At 41.2% G+C, this 22,107-nt stretch overlaps 1 protein-coding gene across 1 annotated transcript in view; it reads right to left on the reverse strand.

Annotated features, from left to right (window-relative positions):
- Positions 1-249: 249 nt before the first annotated feature.
- Positions 250-22,107, reverse strand: part of LOC106093436 (uncharacterized) — a 46,286-nt gene continuing 24,428 nt past the window's right edge. The window contains exon 5 of the mRNA XM_013260488.2: positions 250-401. Coding sequence (XP_013115942.1) covers positions 309-401 — 93 coding nt within the window. The 3' untranslated portion in view covers positions 250-308. The remainder of the gene's footprint in view (positions 402-22,107) is intronic.

The raw sequence follows: 22,107 nt of genomic DNA on the forward strand, positions 1-22,107 counted from the left end.
ATTTACTTATAAAAAACTGAAACAACGAGCGACATTCTGTGTTGCTATACGTGAATTGTTTAGCTTTTACGGTATGCTTTTTTGACATTTGTTTGCAGAATTGCATTGTTCAACACAACGCTCCTCAACGGGATTTACGGCATTACGTGTTCATCAAATGTCATTTCAATTTTACCATTTGATGGAAAGAGAGCTGTGGTTCTTTTGTCTTTTATACTCACTAAATGGCAACAAAATGTATTTTAACCATTTAACTTACTAATTATATGATTTTATTTATCTACAGAGATTTTAAATAAATTTAATATTTATGGAATCCTGAAAGGCACTACAATAGCTTCCTTGTGGTCCACTTTGAAGGCTGATAACGCAAGATGTACTTTCTCGATGGCGGCATTTATCTAAAGAGGGGAAAAAACAAATTAAACAGTTATTTTATCAAATGTTAAGAAGACATGTTAAATTACAATTTAAATGTTGTACCATAGCTACATAGAAAAAATATCACGAAATTTTTTCAACAAAAAATGTAATTGAAAATATGAACATGCTCCATTAAAAAAATAATTGAATCTTAATTTTTTTGTTATGACCATATTTGATAAATTATTTCTAATTATAAGATAAAACTCCCATACAAACAGTCGTTCGATCAACTTATCAAATTTACTGTCAGTAGCTAGACCTAACCCGCCTCGCTAATCTTTCTTTTGTAAATTGCAATGTAGCCTTTATTTTTATTTTAGCAACATATCACACTGACTGAAGCGGATAGGAACCCCAAATCTGACACCGCTTACTATAAATGCCATGTCATTGAATGTGTTGATAAATTTTAATATCGTGGCAGCGAAATTACAAAGGACGAAGGATCGGAAGCAGACATACGCGTACGTATCAAGAAGGCTAGAAGCGTCTTTTTTAAACTCAACAAAGTTTGGAGATGCAGTGACATCCCACGTAATACAAAAGTCGGAATCACATGCATCCGCTGTACGAAAACAGAGTTGGTATCAACTCATATATCGTCGAATCAAGCCAAGGCTTTGGTCTTGGAGGGAGCTTGTTGATGCCCTATGTTCACTAGGGTGATAACTTATTTACCGACACGAGTGAGGTGAAGAGATACTTCATGTCGTCTCTCCAACCGCCTGCTGCTTTCAATTCATCATAATTGCTCAATTCCTGCACTAAGAAGGACTCGATATTGGTGATCTAGTCGATCCATAGAGATCATCGTCCATGACAACACGAACGTGCTGGTAACTGATGAACTTGGGTGATGGGTGACCTTTCTCTTCGAACATTTGGTGCAGTCGAACTAAAACGCGTGTCTTTTTGCCGGTATTGTTCACGTTTGTTGTATGGGCAAATATCGTCACAAAATGATCCCTCATAGATCTAACACATTCTGTAATCCCTCTGCGATTTTTTGAGCTTTCCTATCTTTTCAATTGAGCGCAATCACTTAATTTCGTTGGATTCATTCTACGACTACGGCCTGATATTCAACGCTCTCAAGGTGTTTGCCGTCAAAGTGCATGCTCCACTTCTCCAGGTAAAGCGTGCTTACCAAGTACTCCTCACCCGAGCAGCTCCGTGGGACGACAGCCCAAGGACTATCTGTACTGTTTTCGAATGACTCCGAGCTACATTCGAAACAATCAAGCAACGCCGAGTTGGTAAGTCACTTGCATTGCCCTCTTTCGCTTAGATGGGTGGATGGTATTGGCACCAGCAGGTTTGCCGCTGGAATAGCCATAATCTTCTTTGCGCATTCATCGCCGCTTACTTTCATTATTTCAAACAATTCCTTCGATAAATCAAAGTTTTTTTTTCTGCAGCGCTCGTTGTTTCAGAAGTTTTGCATAAATGGCTTGCGGGAAGTTCGATGTTGTGCTCCATAAGGACTTAAGCTCTATTGCAATTAGATCGATCCCTATGTCCATTCTTTGGTAGTGAACTCAAAAAATTTCAATAACTAAGCAATTTTCATGTTGCACCTTCTTGATGGAGCTGAGCTAGGTTCTTTGCCCTGGTTTTCTTTTTCTTTTCCGTGTTAAAAGAGCTCTTCTTGAATGACATGTTGAATTGTATTTAATAACTTGCCGTTATTAGATTTGTCTGAACTTGTTGAATGGCAGAAATCGATTAATGAACACCTATTTACACTACGTATTTTTCCTTTTACTTGTATGTGTACGTATACGTTGCAAATTTTTCAAAACTTCCAAATTAATGATCCCTCATAAATTTGATTTCTGTAACAAAATCATCCCCAACTTTCTTTTTTCTCCTTAAATTGAAAGTTAAAGGAGTGGGTATAATAAAAAAGCCTAAAGGGCAACTCAGCCTAAATTTAAGAGTATCTAGTAGTTGCCTACCGCAATCATCACAAGTAAGAGCGTAGTAAGTTCGGCCGGGACGAATCTTATATACTCTCCACCCTGGATCTCATTTGTCGAGTTCTTTCCGCGGTATCTTTTTTTAGGTAAACGGAAAAAAGGATAAGAATTGTTATGATATTGGAGATATATCAAGTAATAGTCCGGTTCAGACCATAAATGAATTGAGTGTTCAAGACCATAATAGTAGTCATTGGATAATATTTCAGTCCATTCGGATAAGAATTGCGCCTTGTAGGGGCTCAAGAAGCATAATCGGGAAATCGGTTCATAGATCGATTAAGACCATATTGGACATGTATATTGAAGGTGATGGCAGAAGCCGTTATACAAAATTTCAGCAAAATCTGACAAGAATTGCGACCTCTAGAGGCTTAAGAAGTCAATATCCAAGATCGGTTTAAATGGCAACTATACCAGGTTATATACCGATTTGATATACTTGGCACAGTTATTGGAAGTCATATCATACTTGGCACAGTTATTGGAAGTCATAACAAAACACTTCATGCTAAATTTCAGCCAAATCGGATGAGAATTGAGTCCTCTAGGGGCTCAAGAAATCAAGTTCCCAGATCGGTTTATATTGCAGCTATATCAGGTTACGGACTGATTCGAATCATACTTGGCACAGTAGTTAGAAGTTATAATAAAACACTTCGTGCAAAATTTCAGCCAAATTGGATTAGAATTGCGCCCTCTAGTGGCTCAAGAAGTCAAGACTCCAGATTGGTTTATATGGCAGCTATTTCAAAATATGGACTGATTTGGCCCTTTTACAATCCCAATCGACCTACAAAATTTTAAGCGTCTAGTTTCACTCCTTCGAAAGTTAGCGTACGGACATGGCTAGATCGACTTAAAATGTCATGACGGTCAAGAATATATGTACTTTATGGGGTCTTAGACGCATATTTCGAGGTGTTACGAGGTGGAGGGTATAAAAATGACATAACCTTTTGTTTCTCACTAATTTTCCATAAATCTGAGTAACAAAAACAGTCGTCCATGCTTTTTCCAAAGACGATTCCAAATTAGGTTTGTTTTACGATCAAAATGTCATTTTGTTTTTTGATGATGGCTATCCTTATGAATCACACATGACGGCAACTCTGGACAGCTGTCAAATTCAATGAAGATGAGTGCAGCAGGGACTCTTGTTTTATTCGTTAACGGAGAAACATCTCAACCTAGCTCTGACACACTATTTTTCTCTAATATAAACACACAGTACAATTATTTGAATTAATAAACATTTTTAATTTAAACCTCTATCCTCTAAACCTCGCCTATCCTTTGGCAATTTTTAGAAGTGGGATCGAAACGAAATTTCGCTTACAATAATTTGTTGTGTGTGACAACATTTACACTTGAAAGTGTTTATATTAAACGTGTGCGAAAATACTTTAAATTGTTGTGAAACTCATACGTGTCGTATGGAGCAGTAGACAATAGCACGGCTGAAGGGAGAGCTTCGAAAGAACGGTTTAAAAACGTCGGGTAATAACGTAGACTTTATTAAACATTTAATAGACGCAGAATCTCAAATGTACCACGGCGTCTATATGTCTTAAAGCAGCGAATTATAGCAACCGGCAAAACGACGATGTGTCAACGACAACGGAGAGTGTTGTGGAGAAATTGAGAAGTGACGTCATGCGCCTTCAGCGGACAATGGAGTCGCTCACTTAACAATTGCAAACATGCTTAACGACGGCGTCGACGATGGGCACAAACGTGATGCGGCCGATGGACACGAAAAACAACCACTTTTGCTAGTCGACTATAGCGATGACGACAATGTGGACGACGAGCGTGTCTCTGCATGTTTTGACGCCGAAGCTCTTGCGTATACTCTTGTTACGAAAACGAATACAATTTGTGTGCCGACAACGACATATACATAGACAGAAATCCCTTAAGGCTCTATAACACTACATGTTCTTATATCACACTGCATGCTCTAAATGTTCTTATGACATGTCACTTTTAATGTATCATTGGTATTTCATTATGTGTGTCAATTGCTAATTTACATACGATTAATCATTTTTGCTATCACACTAGCATGTTATTTTTGTATGACATAACCTAAAAATGTAAGCAAAAGCTAATTTTATATGGCTGCAAATTGTTAAGGTGTTGAAAAAAAATTATTTTGGGGTGGCTTTCATTCAACTTACAACAAAAACATCAGATTTCTTTATGTTTTTGTCAGAAGGAATAGAGCACTGCTCTAATAGAAAAATAACAATGCTATTTTGAAAAGTGATGTTCATGTGTTATTTTTATTCATTGTTATTGTTGTTGTTGTAGCCACATATTCATGTGGAGATGGCGATCCTCGTCAAGCTCCTGTTGGTGAGCAAGCTCGTTCCGGTCCAAAGAACCGATCGCCGCAGGCACAAGGTGGCCATTGGTTATTTAAAGGTGCCAAAAACCCGCCTCGTCGTATCGAGCATCATAGGCACTCAGTATATGTGCAAGAGCCGGTGCCGCCCGGCCTCTCACTGAGACTCTCCACTAGATAACGCTGATTGTCCATGACTGCCGTTGCAGCTACTCCCATGGAGGACGCTCCCTGTGGACGCGCCCGGTAGCTCGCAGCTAAGCTTCTCGTGACAGAACCTCATTGCTCTAGCCTGTGTGGTGCTCACAGCTATCCCGTGCCGTGATAGCTGTATCACACGTTTCACAATATGTGTGCAACTTTAACAATAGCAGAATTTGACAAGAACATGTAGTGTGATGGCACCTTTATAGTAGACGACTGGCGGTCGCCAATGCACAGCAGCAAGCAACCACCAGTGTGTGTTTACAGACAATCAAATATGGTGGATGCTGCGAACTTTATATTCGATCAACAACGACGATTTACTACATCGCCTATGCATGTGTCGATGACGTCCCATTCGAATATGAGATGAATTTATATGCCTAACGCACATAGGCCCCCGATGGAATGTTTTGATTCAACACCATTTTGATTTGGAGACAATGATTTTACTAATCACGGTAAAGCAAAGAAGGATAACGATCATAACCAACCGCCGTTTTTATTTAACAATCATGTTAGTGTGCGTGAGATAACTGATGTTTTGCCATCGACCCAGACGATAAAGCGATAATTCAATATATTATAATATTAAATGTTACATGATGAGGTTTTACGGAGAACCCTATTCGCATTGTCATTCGTTAAGTGTTCGAATTTATTGAAATCTCTGCAGGAGATAACGTCAGTGTCGAAAAGTAGGGCATACGCTCAAAATGCACAAGTGCGACAAAATGGGATGGTGAAGAAAGACTTTGAACGTAAAACCAAAGAGGACACAAGTGACAATAAATCGTAGAGGGCTAAAGAATCGGTGAATGCGATTGTAAACACTAAAATGATAACCAAAGACGTGAAGTTAAATGATTTAAATATCATTGCAATGATCGATTCGGGAAGTGCGGTTTCCCTGGTAAACCAATCCGTAGCCGAGAAACTAAATAGTGAATTTGTGTCCTGTTGTAAATCATCCAAGGTTTCGCGGGACTCGAATTTCGTTGTGCAATTGTTAAATAACCAATTGACGGACAATGCTATGGTTGTGAGCTTTTTGCTGTCGTTATAAAGAAATGACCTGTGAAGTTCTAATTAGATTGGACATTATGGTGAATAGCCGAGTGGTAATTGAAAATAGACAGTGCCAGGTGTATTCTATAAAAGACAATAAAAAAAAAAATAATTCGAATTGTTTCGGTCAGAATTTAAATGGACTTGGAAAATGTTATGAAATAAAGATGGAGATATCGGTAACATATCCCAAACCAGTCGTGAGAAAACCATATGCGATACCGATTCCAAAACAACTGGTGGTCGACCGAATAGTGCTTTTGATTTGGACATAATTCGTCTGTCGTCATCGTTATACGTATCTCCGAATACACTAGCGCCAAAGGCGAATGATGAGGACCGATTATGAGTGGATTACCGGGCTTTAAATGATGTAACTGAGAAACAGCCAAGGTCAATGCCAACTGAATGGTGTGCTGTCGACATTTTTCGGTGAAAAGTATTTAACAACTCCTGATTTAATGTCCGGGTATTACCAGATTAAAACGATTGAATGCCTTTTAGACATAAGGATGCGCCGTGTTCGCTCCAGAAGATGAAGCTATTCGAGTCGATGAGGGGTAAAGTTGTATACCGTTTGATGTGACCGAGGATAGATGATTTTTGGGTTTAAAAGTATGTATTAAGATCGCTCACTGCGTAAAGTTATCACAAAACATTGTTTACTTATTGCAGAAATCCGCAAAAAGTTTTTTTTGCAAGTGTTATAACTAAATATAAAAGTGGAAGAGCTGTATATTTGCTAACAATTGTAATTTTTATAAGACAATGAACGCAAATTCAATTTTTTATCATGTTGGCTCAACCTAAAAAACGGTTTGTCCACTCCTTGAGAGAATTTCAAATTTTCACTCAGAGAAGAACCGCAAATGAAAATGTTATAAAAAAATTTATAATTTTTTTATGGAATTTATATATGTGAAAACTGAAGTAAATACACACATTTACCTCGAAGTTCCTCAAGAATTGTGCCCAAATTGAAGCCCCACTGGCCAGACTGAAAAAAAATTTACTGATTACATGACACCGATGGTTCCACGTGTGTCGTTAAATCGTTGGCTGTTAAAGCAGCTCGAATGTGATTTTAACTTTTGCCATCGTCCGGGAAAGCTCATGACGTATTTGGAATCGATGAGTAGAGCTCCCGGGAAAGAAGAAGCAGACCCTAAAAATGTAACAGCGAAGCTGATGCAGATAGACATTACGACAGATGACTGGATTTACACGATGCAGAAACAGGATCCTTATCTTGTGCAAATAATGACCATTTCATCCCCTTCAGACGTTCATGGCATCAGGCGCTCTCCCTTCTGCGATAGGTTGAAAGTCTACCTCAACGAACTTGCCTCTTATTTCGCTGCAAAAGTTTTGTAGATATATGCCACCAAATCTTCAGCCACATTGTTCACTACAGATACGCGTAAGGTGAATAATGAGCTCAAAGTGATAGTGGATGGAGAAACGATTCCGACCATCAAGTGTCCCAAAATACTTGGTGTCAAATTTGATAGCTCTTACATATTCCCGCCACATGCCACAGCAATTTGCGATAAAGTCAAAAGTAGAAACAAGATCCTCAAGTCATTTGCCGGCAGCACTTGGGGTGCTGACATAGAAACCATGTTGACCACGTACAAAACAATTGGCCGGTCTGTGGTAAGTTATACAGCACCGTGTGGCCTCGTCAGCTCTATGACACTTAGTGGAATAAAATTCATATCTGTCAGAATGCCGCTCTTCTAACTGCGACGGGCTGTTCCCTCAGTTCTCACGTGGACCACCTCCATCAAGAGACAAATATATCCAACCCGTGCGAAGACATAACTACATGCTGTATAAGCAATACCTTCTGGCCTGTTATTAGTTAATTTATTTATTGGTAGTATTGGTAATACTTTTTCTTTTCTTCTCATCATCTTTGAAATTTAATTTATTGTGTTACGAATCCCAAATATTTTGTTTTCGACTTTTTCGATAACCTGCCTATTAAGATCATAGTCTGTTTCAATTTTCGTATTTAATTCCATGATTTAATGAATTAAATGAATAAACTGAAGCTAAATGAAAGGAATATTTAACATTTATTAATTTTTAACCATGTATATATGTTGTCTAAATCATATTTAATATTATCTCGACATTTTTCCGCGGATTTACTCTCTGTGTATTTTAGTGTGTCATCGGCATAGAGGACGATTTCACAATTTTTTATAATATTTGGCATATCATTGATGTACAGGATAAACAGTAGTGCTCCTGATATCAATCCCTGTGGCATACGAATAAGATTCTTTTTCTTCTCAGAACGGTTGTCGCTGAATTCTGAATTGAATTCTCTTACTTAAGTAAATTCTAAACCATTGCAGTTCTGTATCTCGAATTCCGTACATGTATAGTTTTTGTATTTTTATATTTCGATCTATAGTCTGAAACGCTCTTTTAAAATCCAGAAACACAGCAGTAACTTTTTTACTTTTATCTATACTCTTCCATTTGTTTACCACATAGTTTGCACATGTTTCACACGAATGGTTCTTCCGAAAACCTGATTGATAAAATATTATTCTGTTCAATGTGAAATTCCAATTGTTTTTTCACAACAGCTTTTTAAACGTTTTTAACATGTAAATGGGCCTGAATTCTCCTTTGCAATTTTTGTGTTAGCTATTTTTTGTTTAGGTGTAATCATTGTATCCTTCCAACTAACCGGAAATTCTTTTCTCTCCAAGGACTTGTTTATGACAAATGTTAGTATTTTTTTAATGATAGCCCAATTGTCGACAATAAAATTTTAACGATATTCTGTCAAAGTCCGGTTTATTTTTGAAGTTTTTTATTACTTTTAGTCATTTTGAAGAGTTCACATGTTTAAATTAAAAAAAAAAAATACCATTATATTGTACATGATTTTTATATTGCACGTTGTCCATCTAGTTTCTTAAAGCACTGATATTGTCCATAAAAATTAATTAAATTTGGTGGTCGTTTTCTCATAACCCTTATATTCTACATTATCAAATATCACAGAGTTTATCTCAGCTGGATTTTTTTTTTGGAATACGGTAATTTATTCTTGCCCACATTTTATTTTAATAATACGAACACACATATTATTGATCTCATTTTTATTATATAATTTGATTTGGCATTTTCTATTGCTACCTTATATCTAATCCTTATCTTTTTGTAATCCTGCCACATGAGCCAATTGAGCTTAGGTGTGCTCCAACTTTTTTTTTCGTTCTTGATGTTTCTCAATTCGTTATTAAACCACATAATCGCATATTTGGCCATTGTTTACGATTTTTAATTTCCAGATTCCTAGCTATATCATTAATGTTATTAGATTCTTGAGTATTTAATATTGCACTGAGACTGTTTTGAACCGGTATAGTTTCGTATTTCAAATTTTGTACTTTCTTATTACATTCTTTATTCACTTCATCATCTATCTGTTTATTTATTACTCCATGATCCGAAATATTATTTGATTGCACTATTTTTCGATCATTTGTAATCACATAGTCAATTATAGTCTTTGATCTGTCCGTAATTCCTGTGTACTGGTTTACTATTTGCTTTGGTTTCATATTGGTTTTAAGGGGACAAATAAATCCAACAACAAAATGAAGTAACCAAAATAAAGTAGCGCAAAAACAGATGAATTTCTCGTTCATTCGCGCCGGTAAATGTGTATACACAAATTAAAGGTTACTCTTTGGCAAAAACCTGGGTAACAGGTTTTTGGCATTTTGTGCGTTCCTGATGCTAGATTTTCTTTTTAAGTTAGAGATATGGGTGGTAGGTGGTTTACCTTTCATACTGCGCTCGAAGAAAGGTGTCCAGATATGATCCAATGTTCTCCTCAAGAAGGCATGCTTTTACCGTTGCACAGCTCACTAATTAGTGAGTGGTGGAAGCATGTTATCTTTTTGGGGCAGATAAAGCTTACTTAGCTTCGAAATCGTCATCTCTGTAGCCTGCCCAAGGCATTAATCGCAACCACATTTTTCCTACAACTTTTTAAAAAGGGTTTTTATTTCCATTCTAAACAGAAACAAAAACAAACCCTATATATGTTTCAGCTGTACAAAGAAATCCAACAACAAAATGAAACAGCCAAAATAAAGTAGCGCAAAAACAGATTTCCTTTTCACTAAATATATCATTTTGTTTTTTCTATTTTATTGCAATTCCATCTTCCGTGTATTTAAATGAAATATCAGTCACCACTACCATCAACTCAATAGGTGATCCAATCTTTAATTTGTAGTTTTCCGCCATATTAACTATTGGGTTGCCCCAAAAATAATTGTCGGTAATATATTAGAGCCTGTGTTCATGTAAAGAGCGGTCTAAATGTTTTTTTTTTCCTCCGTCGCTAAGCACTGATATTAATAAGTCTCATTACTGGCTGTCTTCCCTATATATGGCACACGATTCAGAGATATTGCCTTCAAGCCTTAGCTTGCTTGTTGAAGAAGCAGATATGGGAAAGTTCAGATTTAAACGAAACGTGTCCCTCCATCCAACAGGTATGTATGGCATTCTGATGCAGAGTAAATCTCCCTAAGCCAGGGAACCAGTCTATCAGACACAGCTTGTAATTCAACCGGTGATACATCATCAGGAGTCGAAACTTCTTATCGCCCAAAGGATTTTCGGCTCAGACACAATTTCCCTAACAGCCTCCGACGAATGCATATCAGTGACAACTTCTTCTGGCGCCACGTTGTCCGGTGGAAAATTTCGCGGGAAATGTGTATCAACGAGTAGTTCTAGTGTTTCCTCACTAGACATTGTCCATACATTCTCTGACTTCTGAATATACCCCACTGTAATAGGTCTCGAGGACAGAATCTTCCTTAGCATAGAGGCTTCAGATGTATCCTCCACGGAGCTGCCTTTCTCAGCTCGCCCTTATATTTTTTTAGCTAAGCCATATAGATGTCCCAATCGTGTGGTGCTCTTGTTGCTTTTGCTCTGTTGAAGAGTTTTCTGCAGTCCTTCCTTAGACCAACCAGCTCTGAGGTCCACCATTGAGCTCTCTGTTTGCCCCTTGGCTTGGCACTAGGGCATGCTGACTCAAGCGGGGCCTTCGTGATCCGCTTAACCACTACGTCTATATCTTTCGTAGTTTCCACTTCCTTTTCTGGTCTAGAAGGGATAGACGTGCAGAATTTGTGGCGAAATTTATCCCAATCCGCCTTTCTTCTGTTAAGCCGAAGGACCACTACTGCAGTATTTTCTCTAAGGCTGAAACTAATATAAGGATGATCAGAGAAGCTGTGGGCATCCAACACTTCCCAGCTGTGGTCATCCAACACTTCCCACTTATATCTTCCGATACAAAGGTAATATCTAGTACCTCCTGCCTGTTCCTGGTAATAAAGGTCGGTTTATCCCCTTTTTTACAAATCGCCATATTGATACTTATAATATATTCAATAAGCAACTCACCCCTTTCGTTGACATAAGAACTTCTCCATATCTGGTGATGTGCATTAGCATCACTTCCTACAATGTGGCTTTTCTTCCCTACAGAATCGGCTTTAACCAGTGACTTAAGGTTTGAAGGCTGCATCTCTGAATCGTGTGCCTTATACAGGGAAGCCAGCCAGTAATTAGACTTGTTTCTTTTAAGGCTGGCTACTACTAAATCTTCAGTGCTTAGCGACGGTAGAAGAAAAACATTTTGACTACTCTTTGCAGGAATACAGGCTCTGTGTCTCCCATTCCCCGTACTATTGAGAAGTTTAAATCCTAGAATTCTTAGTCCATAAACCATTCCTCCACACACTCATAGTTCCTGGATGAGAAACACGTCAAATCCCCCTGCCATCAGGAGGACCTTTAGTGCCGCCGAAGCGGATTTACAATGGTGGAGTTTTATCTGTAGAATTCAGAACTTCCACCACTATTGTGTTAGCCTCGTCTTCTGATTCCACCAGGAGTTCATCCTCACAAGATTCGTTAGAACTTGTTGTGATGAGCTTCCGTACGCATCCAGGGGCAGGTGAGATAGCTTTGGAAACACTCTTCCTCAGGACACTGGACACACCGCAAGGACGATTTCTCCTTAGATGCTTCACTAACTGCTGCTGTCGAAGTACTTTCTGAGTTCCGTGCTTCCCCGCTGGCGATCACTTCGAGCCCAGTCCAACTGGATGACACACCCACACAGGGCTTGTCGGGTCCCGTTTCGATGCCATCCCCTCCTGTCTCGATTGAACACTGCATGTCTCCGGTCACCATCAACCTCATCCAATCTACCAGTCTTCCAGTCGGTGGTTGAAAGATTGGAATTCCATTCCCGTAGTCTTCCAAGTATCGATGCAAGATCTGAGGGAATCCTTGGTATCCAAGCATGCGCCATTGGTCGAAAATGAATATCTTCCTTCTTGACTAAATCTAGCGCTGCGCTTGGCCAGATCTCACCAATCTTATTTAGCGCACAACGATACATTTCAATTGAGCGTTGATCCTCGAAGGCAATTAGTCTGTATCGGCCCCGATACCAACCTGCATCGTCACAAACTGGAGGAGACCCAGGAAATTCCGCAAGGACATCGAAGTATACTGATGACAGTGAATTGACTATCCCACTCCAATTATTCCTAGGTATGTAGCCCTGTTCTTCTCCCTCGTCAACAACTGCCATCACCAAATTGTCCCTAGCGACATTAGGAAAGGTTCTTGGACCCACCTTACTGTTCGCCCTAGTTCTTTAAGGCATGGGATGGGCGTCTCATCCAGATGACCACAACCGTTTGGTTGACTGCGGTGCAATTTCCGAATCTAGACGTGTAGTCTTTGGGGTAGCATGTGCAGCGAATTCCCGACCCCAATTTAGGGAGTCTCTCTCCCTGTTAGTGAGAGTCTTAGGATCATTCGCACCAAGCCTCTCAATAATCCTGAGAGCGATGCGTCTTCTATTATTCCAATCTCTTAAAGAGGGTGTTGGTTTGCCGGGGAAGGCCGATGACCTAGGCAAATTTTAGGCATGTGAAGAAAGTATGGGTTCGGCCTCGTCCTTAAGACGCAAACCAGGTGTTTTCGTCAAAAGCCCCTGCCGACCAATCGTCTGTCGGCTAGTGGAGCCTGGAGCAGCCGCTCCACCAGTCGAGGTTTCAGTAGCAAACAACATGCTACGGCCTGATACCACCGCAGCTGTTGGGTCTTTGGAGTCCATTCTTAGCGTACTCCCGGGCTCTAGATCTGCCGCTCCACTAGAAACAGACGCAGATCATCAATCGCCTAATGGATACCTCTAGCGCAGCTATTCTTGAGTGACTCAAATTTTTCTTCCAAAAATAATGACCTATTACGAATTAAAGGAAAATTCTTGTGGACTGAAATAACAATACATCCGCTCCACTCAACGGTTCAAACAAGAATAGGGCTTGACTATAATGGGGAGATGTTTTTTTTTTTATTTTTCTGGTCTGGCAACCCTGTTTAACTGATTCGGAATACAGCTGATTATCGTTATTGACATTTGTACACATATTTTTTATCTCTTCACACATCTTATTTTCTTTCCGTATTTCTATGCACAGCACATTGTTGTTGCTTTTAATTTCAGCCAGGGTTTCGCATGCTTTATCTCGTTTGCACTTTTTTCTTTGCTTTTTTCTACACATACATTTTTCCATTCCCTTTAATAGCCCACGATAGTAATTTCATTTCCATTCTGTGTTTCCTTCCATAAACCTCCAAATTGGTTTTCTACTCAATTATATGTCTTTCATATTAGTTGACATCCTCTTGTACTTACACCACAACACTTCAATGTGGGATGACATTCCTTTCCACATACACCCGCGCATTGAACACCTGATTCGCGCCGTATTACCGATTTGCATTTGCTGCATTCAGGCATTTTGGTCACAGCATTTATAATACGTCGAACTTTAAATAAAAGTTGGTTTGTTGTTAGAATTTTTCACTTTCATACAAGAAATTGCACTTTTATCTTTAGTTTCTTCGTATTTATTTATATTTATTATTGCGATCTCTGGCTTTCCTTTCCCATTTACAAAGAAAAATCTCCGATCATTGAGCTCGTCTCCAAAGGGAAACAAACATATACTTTTATTCTTCTATCAATTTTTATTATTTAATTATTTTTGTTTAAGAAGCTCAACTTTTAATTTTAGTTTTTTTTTCGGTTTGACGCTTACACTTATCGCAGAGACCATCCAAATCATCATCTTAAGTTAGATCTACAAGATCTAGAGCGTGCGGTTCGGCGCTGCAAAAGAGCACCTCTAGATCAAGCGATATAGCAAGCGGGTCTAAACAAAATACGATACGATAGCAGATGCGGTGAATAGTTACCGAATGAATATGGTCCTTGGACCATGACCACCTCCCATGGCACCTGAAGAGATCGGCCTCCCCCGGCAAACCAGAGTAGTTCTGGCTCAATTACGGTCCGTCAAATTCAGTCGCCTCAATTCCTATGGAGCAAGGATTGAAGCCAACGTGCAGGATGTATGTCCCTATTGTGCCCAGGGACCACACGACACACGTCATCTATTTAACTGCCCAGCCAGACCCACTCGACTCAGACCCCGATCCCTCTGGCCGCACGCCATCTTAGTCACAGAGTTTTTGGATCTGGATAACCAAGAGAATCAAGCAGATGAAAGATAGAACACAAATGTAAATGCCGCTGCTGAAATGGTGCAGGAAGTAATATTAATGGGAATGAGATCGTTCATTCCGACTAAGAATTTATCGGTTTAATCAAAAGATAAAATTTGGTTAAACCGGGCATGCAGAGATGCTGTCAGATCAAAAGAGGATGCATTTAGGACTTGGCGTCTGAACAAAAATACCAATACAGAGATGCTGCGCAAACAGGCAAGAACCTCGTGTGCCAGAGTACTTAGACACGATAAGTTTCTTTACGAACAGCGTCTTCTTGCCAAAGTTATTGATTCTCCGAATGGAAGCAAGAGCTTTTGGTCATTCGTAAAAAGAGTAAAAGGCAACCCATCGGCAATCCCAACTATTGTTAGGGATGATCAGGTATTCACTGACCCAGTTGATAATGCTAATCTACTGGCTGAAATGTTTGCAGGAAATTCTTCCTTGCCGTTTAGCAATCAACCACTCCCCGTGATTGATAATGTACCTAGTTCGATGACTCAGATATCCTTTCGAACACGTGGAGTTAAAAGGGTCCTTGCGGATCTCGACGTTAATAAATTTCCGGGCCCGGACGGTATATCAACACTTGTCCTTTGAAAGTTTTCTTCGACGCTTGCTCGTCCACTACGCAATCTTTTCAACCTTGCTTGCCGTGCGGGAGTTTTTGCGAACGTTCAGCCCATCTCCAAAAAAAAGGTGGGGCGAAGAACCCTGCGAATTACCGGCCAATTGCGGTATGCTCCGCGCTCTCCAAGGTTATGGAGAGTATGGTTAACCATCATCTTGTCAGATACTTAGAGTCAAATGTCCTTCTTAGCGACAGACAGAATGGGTTCCGCAGAAATCGCTCTACGGGAGACCTAATGGCATTTTTGTCGGAACGATAGAGTCGCTCTATCCACCAGAGAGTAAGGTCGTTGCGCTGGATATTTCCAAGGCATTTGATAGGGTCACGGTGAACTTTTATCAAAGCTTGTCGCTTTTGGAGTCGAGCTTTCTCAGAGATCGCACTATACGAGATGTTGTAGATGGGTTCTCATCACATGAGTATACATTGACCGCAGACGTGCCACAAGGCTCTGTCCTTTCCCCTTCCCTTTTTCTTATTTTGATTAACGATCTATTGGGTCAGACTTCGAATCCAGTCTACTCATTTGCCGATGACAGTAGTCTGTCTCATTCATATTCATTCGACCATAGGCCCAGTCCTCAAGAAATTGTGGACAGGAGACGCATTATGGATGAGACGCTCTCCCAGGATTTGTTGGCCATTTCCGAGTGGGGTAGAATGAACAAAGTAGACTTAAACGCACAGAAGACGCAGTGCTGTTTCTTGTCTCACAAGCGATTCACTGACCCACTTCAATCGTCGATATCTATCGACGGTATAGATACTGAACAGTCAGATGCTCTTGATGTTCGTTGGTCAAAACAGATATTCGAAGTGTCGAAAGAAGCATTCAAGTGTTTGGGCTTTCTTAAGCGGTGCAAGAAATATTTCACCTCTTCTGGTCTTCTCAATATCTTTACTACCTACATCAGGCCGAGGATGGAATGTAACTCTCATATATGGGCAGGAGGTACTTTCCCGGATTCAACGGAAAGCGATGGTGTTGATTGGGGACAGTAGTAGTGACAGTGTTCAAGAGAAACAACTCTATTGCTTCTCTTGAACATCGTCGGAATGTGGGTAGCGTTGTATTGCTCTATCGTTATTTTCATGGCGCGTGTTCCAGGGATATTCATCTTCTTATCCCAGACGTTATGATGTTCACCAGGGATACAAGACTTGCCAGGAACTCACACCCGTTTGTAATTGATTGGCCAGTCGACCGAATCATGCATACCGAGAAAATTAATTTTTCGCCCGAACCATTCGTATGTGGAATCGACTTCCGGCTAATGTCCCTCCCACCGACATTGACGTTCACAAATTTAAGACTAATATCAATAAACACTACTCCCTCTTTCCCCCTCCAACCCTTAACGTTCCTAATTGCCAACGCAATGCACTGCATATATAGAGGACATCCCCTGCGTGATGGTTAAGTGAAAAAAATACAAACTGCTACAACAACAACGAGAAACAAAATTGATTACGTTTTGATAAATGGAAGGCATTTATCCAGCGAATGATCCGTGGAGCGAATATAGATTCGAATCATTGCCTTGTTGTAGTTAAGATTCGCACCCGTTTGAGTATGGCGAAAAAATCACGATCTGACACTGCACGGAAGCACAGAAGCAACCCTTCGTACGACCAAGAGTGTGAGATGATACTTAAACTAAGAATGCTGTCACCCGACTGAAGAACAACAAGGCAGCCAATTAGTTGCCCGCTGAACTATTGAAGACCGGAGGCGACACGCTGATAAGACGTATAAATCAGCTTGTCTGGGCGATCTGGCTAGAAGACGCATACCCGATGATTGGAACCTCAGCATAGTATGTCCCGTACGCAAGAAAGGAGACAAGACGGAATGTGTGTAATGAATGTGTGAATGAGTAATAAATCTCCCCCCTATCTCATACAAGATACTTTCGAGCGTACTGTGTGAAAAATTAACACCAAAAATCAATGATAGAATCAATAATTGGGCTTTATCAATGCGGCGTTAGACCTGCTAAATCCACCATAGACCAGATATTCACACTGCGTCAAATCCTAGAAAAGACCCGAGAAGTCGACACCTACCATTTCTTTGTTTACTACAAAGCCGGTTTTGACAGCCCTATACGTTGAAAGGTATTTCAAGTTATGTCTGAGTTTGGGGTCCCTGCAAAAATAATAAGACTTTGCAGGATGGCACTTATATCATACCGATATAAGTGTCATATATAACGACGATATCGATATCATGGATCGGTCACCGGAAGTAGTAACTGCATCATTTGAAAGAATCGAAAGTAGATCAGTGAAAATAGGTCAACTTCCAAAACGCCCTGAAAAAATGAGCAGATAAAGAAAATGGAGAAAGTTTGGAACCACAATTTTGAGATAGTCAGAAAGGTGCGGCAAGTGATAGCAGTGTGGGGCATGTGCGGAAAATGATGAGACGTCAAAGCATTTTCTATGTCACGGCCCGGCTTTCACGGCCAACAGATACCGGTACTTATTTGGGGACACAATACCAGGCATGAACCAACTTAGGGGTGTGGTATGGAAAACAGTTAAAGATTTTGTAAGTAGCACGGAATTCCTAACCTAGATTTTCTTGTTCGATGTTGCTTTTTAGTATTTAGAGCGTACAACACTCCGATCACTGGATTAGGTGTATGCCCATAGTGGCAGGGGGCGGATTAATATCCGCACCCCCTTTTCAACCTAACCTAAGTTTTCAGAAACAGGGATGAACTCTGTGTCAGTTGAAAATTGTGGCACAAAATTCAAATGGTTTTTCTTCTCAGCAAGTGTTCTTTATAGTTTTTGTTTGAACGCAAATGTAAGCGTTTTATGGTCAGTAAGCTTACGCTAGGTTTTAGTGGAAGCCAGCTATCAGACTCCCTTAGACATTTTATTCGTATCACTTTAAAAAGCCTAATAACTTGCGGATGACCACATCCGTTAATTCAGACTCAAAGAATTAAAAACCTAAATGGAACTTCTTCTTGGCATTGCAGGACAGCACACTGCAAATGTTCTATATTCTCCTCATCCTCAAAGTACTCATAGCTTCTGCAGAAATCGTCAGTTGCAACCTATTTCACGTTATTCAAAAAGAACAACATTTTATGTACTTCCAAAGTGACAACGTTTTTCTCGTCGTACATTTTGGGAAGGAATGTTAAATATCGTTGAATATGCTTAGTTTTAACACTTATGAATTAACTAACCATTGAGTGGAGCGGACTTATTTTCATTTCGCTCCTCAAAGATAAATATCTGGATCTCGGAATAGGTTGTTGTTGCTGTAGTAGTGTGTTTTGTTCTATCTTTCGTCTGCTTGATTCTGTTGAGTATAAAGATCCAGGAACTCTGTGACTAAGATAGGGTGCGCCCAGTGGCGTCTGGGTCTCAGTCGAGTGGGTCTGGCTGGGCAGTTAAACAGGTGACGTGTGTCGTGTGGTCCCTGGTCTTCTGACAATAACTTCTTTATGTTTTTGCCAGAAGAAATAGAGCACGCTCTAATCGAAATAAATTACATGTGCTATTTTGAAAAGTGATTTTCATATGTTAGTTTCGTTTGTATCACACGACATGTACAATTCTACATGTGCTAAATTTGACATGTCATAAGACAACTGCACGACGTCTAATAGAGCCTTTAGATAGCATGTAGTTATGTCTTCACACAGGTAGGATCTTTGTCTCCTGATGGATGTGGTCAACATGAGAATTGAGGAGAAAGCCCGACGCAGTTCGAAGAGCGGCATTCTGACAGACCTGTAAATTATTGCACTTCGTGTAACATACCTGACGAGACCACACTGGCGCTGCATAACTTACCACAGACCGGCCAATTGCTTAGTACGTGGTCAACAAGGTTTCTTTGTCAGCGCCCCAAGTGCTGCCGGCAAGTGACTTGAGGATTACATTACATTCACCTCACACGTATTTGTATTGAACAATGTGGCTGATTATTTGGTGGCAGATATCTTCAGATCTCTTGCAGCGAAATAAGAGGCAACTTTGTTGAAGTAGACGTTCAACCTATCGCAAATGTCATCAATGGGAGGGGGCCTGATGCCAGATCGTACAATCCTCCGCATAAGATACCATCTCTATGCCGTATGGAGGGGGTGAAATGGACTACAGGTAGAGGTTAAACAGTGCCGGAGATATCACCCCGCCCTGGGAAACTCCCTGTTTTACTATAGGTTGCCTTGACTTCTGATCCCCAAATCCCACAAATAACTGGCGACCACATAGATAAATCGCGACCCAACGTTTCAGGCCTTGCTGGAGGGACGAATTCACGATGTCCTCAAAGTTTGGCATGGCTGATCGTGTCGAATGCCTTTAATAGGTCCAGTGAACTGAAGCCACGGCAAATGTGTGCGGTGATGGCATGAAAAGCAGTTGTTGTGCTATGCAGTTTTCGAAATCCATGCTGATCCTCAAAGAATCGAAATTCGCCAACGAGGCTCGGGAGAAGTAGTGCGTCAAGCGTCTTGGCTACAGGTGAGAAAAGAGAGATCGGTTTTTACGACTCCCCCTTACTCGGATCCTTTCCAGGGTTCAATAGCGGGATCACTCTGCCCATCTTCCAGACGTCGGGTACTATAAGAGTGTTCAAAGACCGGTTGGGGACAGTTGTAAGGTACTCAACTTCAGGTAGATCCAGATTCTTCAGCATCAGTGTAGGGATTCCGTCGGGGCCCAACGCCTTGGATGATTTGACGCCAATGATGCCATTCGTAACTTCGCCCACGGCAAATTGTGATGGCTGTCCATCGGCTCGGAGACCACGGATACGACATATGGCTCTCCTCCTAGCCCTGTCACTCTCGGGATGCACAATAAATTGACGGTTGAACAACCTGGCGCATCTCTTCAGATCATTCACAATTACGTCGCTATGAGTGACCGAGGTCTGTCATCCCGCCTACCGGGGTTCGAGAGTGACTTAACAGAAGATCACAGTTTGCCTAAACCCTTAGGCTCCAAGTGTTCCAACCACATATTCTGCTTGGGATCGTTGACTACCCTGTTTATTTCCAGATTCAGCTCGCTGATTTCTCGCTCGCTCGCTCGCTGGCGGCAGCCCTCGCCGATGAGAACTCCATCGAGTCAATCTGGTGCGTACAACCGGCTGTGATGGGATTGTTGGATCGAAATAGGTACTACCTATTACGCAGAATGAACTTCTTTTGGAATAATAGTTGACTTTGTATTGAATTGAAATCCCAAAGCAGAAGCCAGAAAGAAATACGGCAAAGATAAGTCAGAGTGGTGTTAAGCGAAGCAAAAGAAAGTGTTGTGTACTAGTGAAAAGTGCCGCGACTGTACCGACTCCGTTCAAAGCATTTTTTTTCCAAGATTGATTCCGCCATTACGCTAAACACGTTCACTTCGCCATTTCTTGTGTAACGTATCAGAACCCGCGCTGTGCTTACGCAGGACACCATCGTGAATCTCCGTGACCGTGGGTAGCGCATTAAATCCAGCGGTGTGTTATGCAGGCCACCAAAGTTCGTGACTAGGCCACTACGCGAACCACTTTGGCCCCGCGGTGTGTTTACACAGGGCACCTTCGTGACCATGTATAGTGCGTCAAATCCCGCGGTGTGCTTACGCAGGCCACCAGAGTTCGTGGCTGAACTCCATGACCGTGTGTAATGCGTTAAATCCCGCGGTGTGCTTACGCAGGCCACCGAAATTCGTGACCAGTCCAACCACGTTGAACCCGCGGTGTGCCTACGCAGGGCACCTTCGTGACCCTCCTTAGCGGTGTGCGCAGGCCCCCAAAGTTCGTGGCTGAACCATTACATGAACCACTAAGACCCACGGTGTGCTTACGCAAGCCATCTTCGTGAATCTCCATGACCGAGTGTAATGTGTTAAATCCCGCAGTGTGCTTACGCAGGCCACCAAAGTTCGTGACCAGTCTATTCCGCGAACAATGTTGACCCCGAGGTGTGCTTACGCAGACCACCGTGAATCGCGAACCATAGTGACTTCGCCATTCCATATGTAACGCGAGTCCCAGCCGTAAGTTTTTGCAAGCTATCTTCGTATTCGCCCTTCCCTTCGTAGCACTTTCACTACCAACTTTCGTTGCACCCTAACTTCCTCGAAGCGATTGCCCGGTGATAACATCTGATAACAAACACCTTATAAGCGGAGTATTTACCCAGGTCTCTTTTCCCGAGGAGCGCCAGATCCGTCAGGGAGTACTTAGCCAGGTCTCCACCCGCACTTTTTCCCCTGAGGATCGCCAGACCCGTGCAAGAGTACTTAGCTAGGTCTCCACGAGGCATACCGTCCTGAGGATCACCAGATCCACGTTGACGGGAGTACCTACCTAGGTCTCCTTTACGCCAGATTACCAGCGACATCACCCCGAACCGCTATTGGAGTCCTTAGCCAGGCCTCCTCGGTGCACGAGCCGCTGAATACCTCTGTATTATCTGAAGATTCTTGAATAAACCGATAAACTGTTACACAGTTTTCAAGGTTCCACTGTCTCCGAAATTATAAATTTCTGTGACGAACCCCTACCCGCGAGCCTTACCCCAGCTAACGGAGGAAACTCGTCGTTTCATTGTCATATCGAGCATCATAGGCACACAATTTTTATGCAAGAGTCGGTGTCAGTTGCAGGTACTCCGTATGGAGCATTCCACTATCACAGCTAAGCTTCTCGGGACAACGATGAAGAACACACAGATCGGACCTTAAAGTTCCAGCTTGTGTGATGCTCACAGCTATCCCGTGCCAGGAGCTGCGGTGGTGGCATCAGACCATAGAATGTTGTCCGC

This window comes from Stomoxys calcitrans, chromosome 1 (assembly GCF_963082655.1).
Source record: "Stomoxys calcitrans chromosome 1, idStoCalc2.1, whole genome shotgun sequence".
Taxonomy (NCBI): Eukaryota; Metazoa; Arthropoda; class Insecta; order Diptera; family Muscidae; genus Stomoxys; species Stomoxys calcitrans.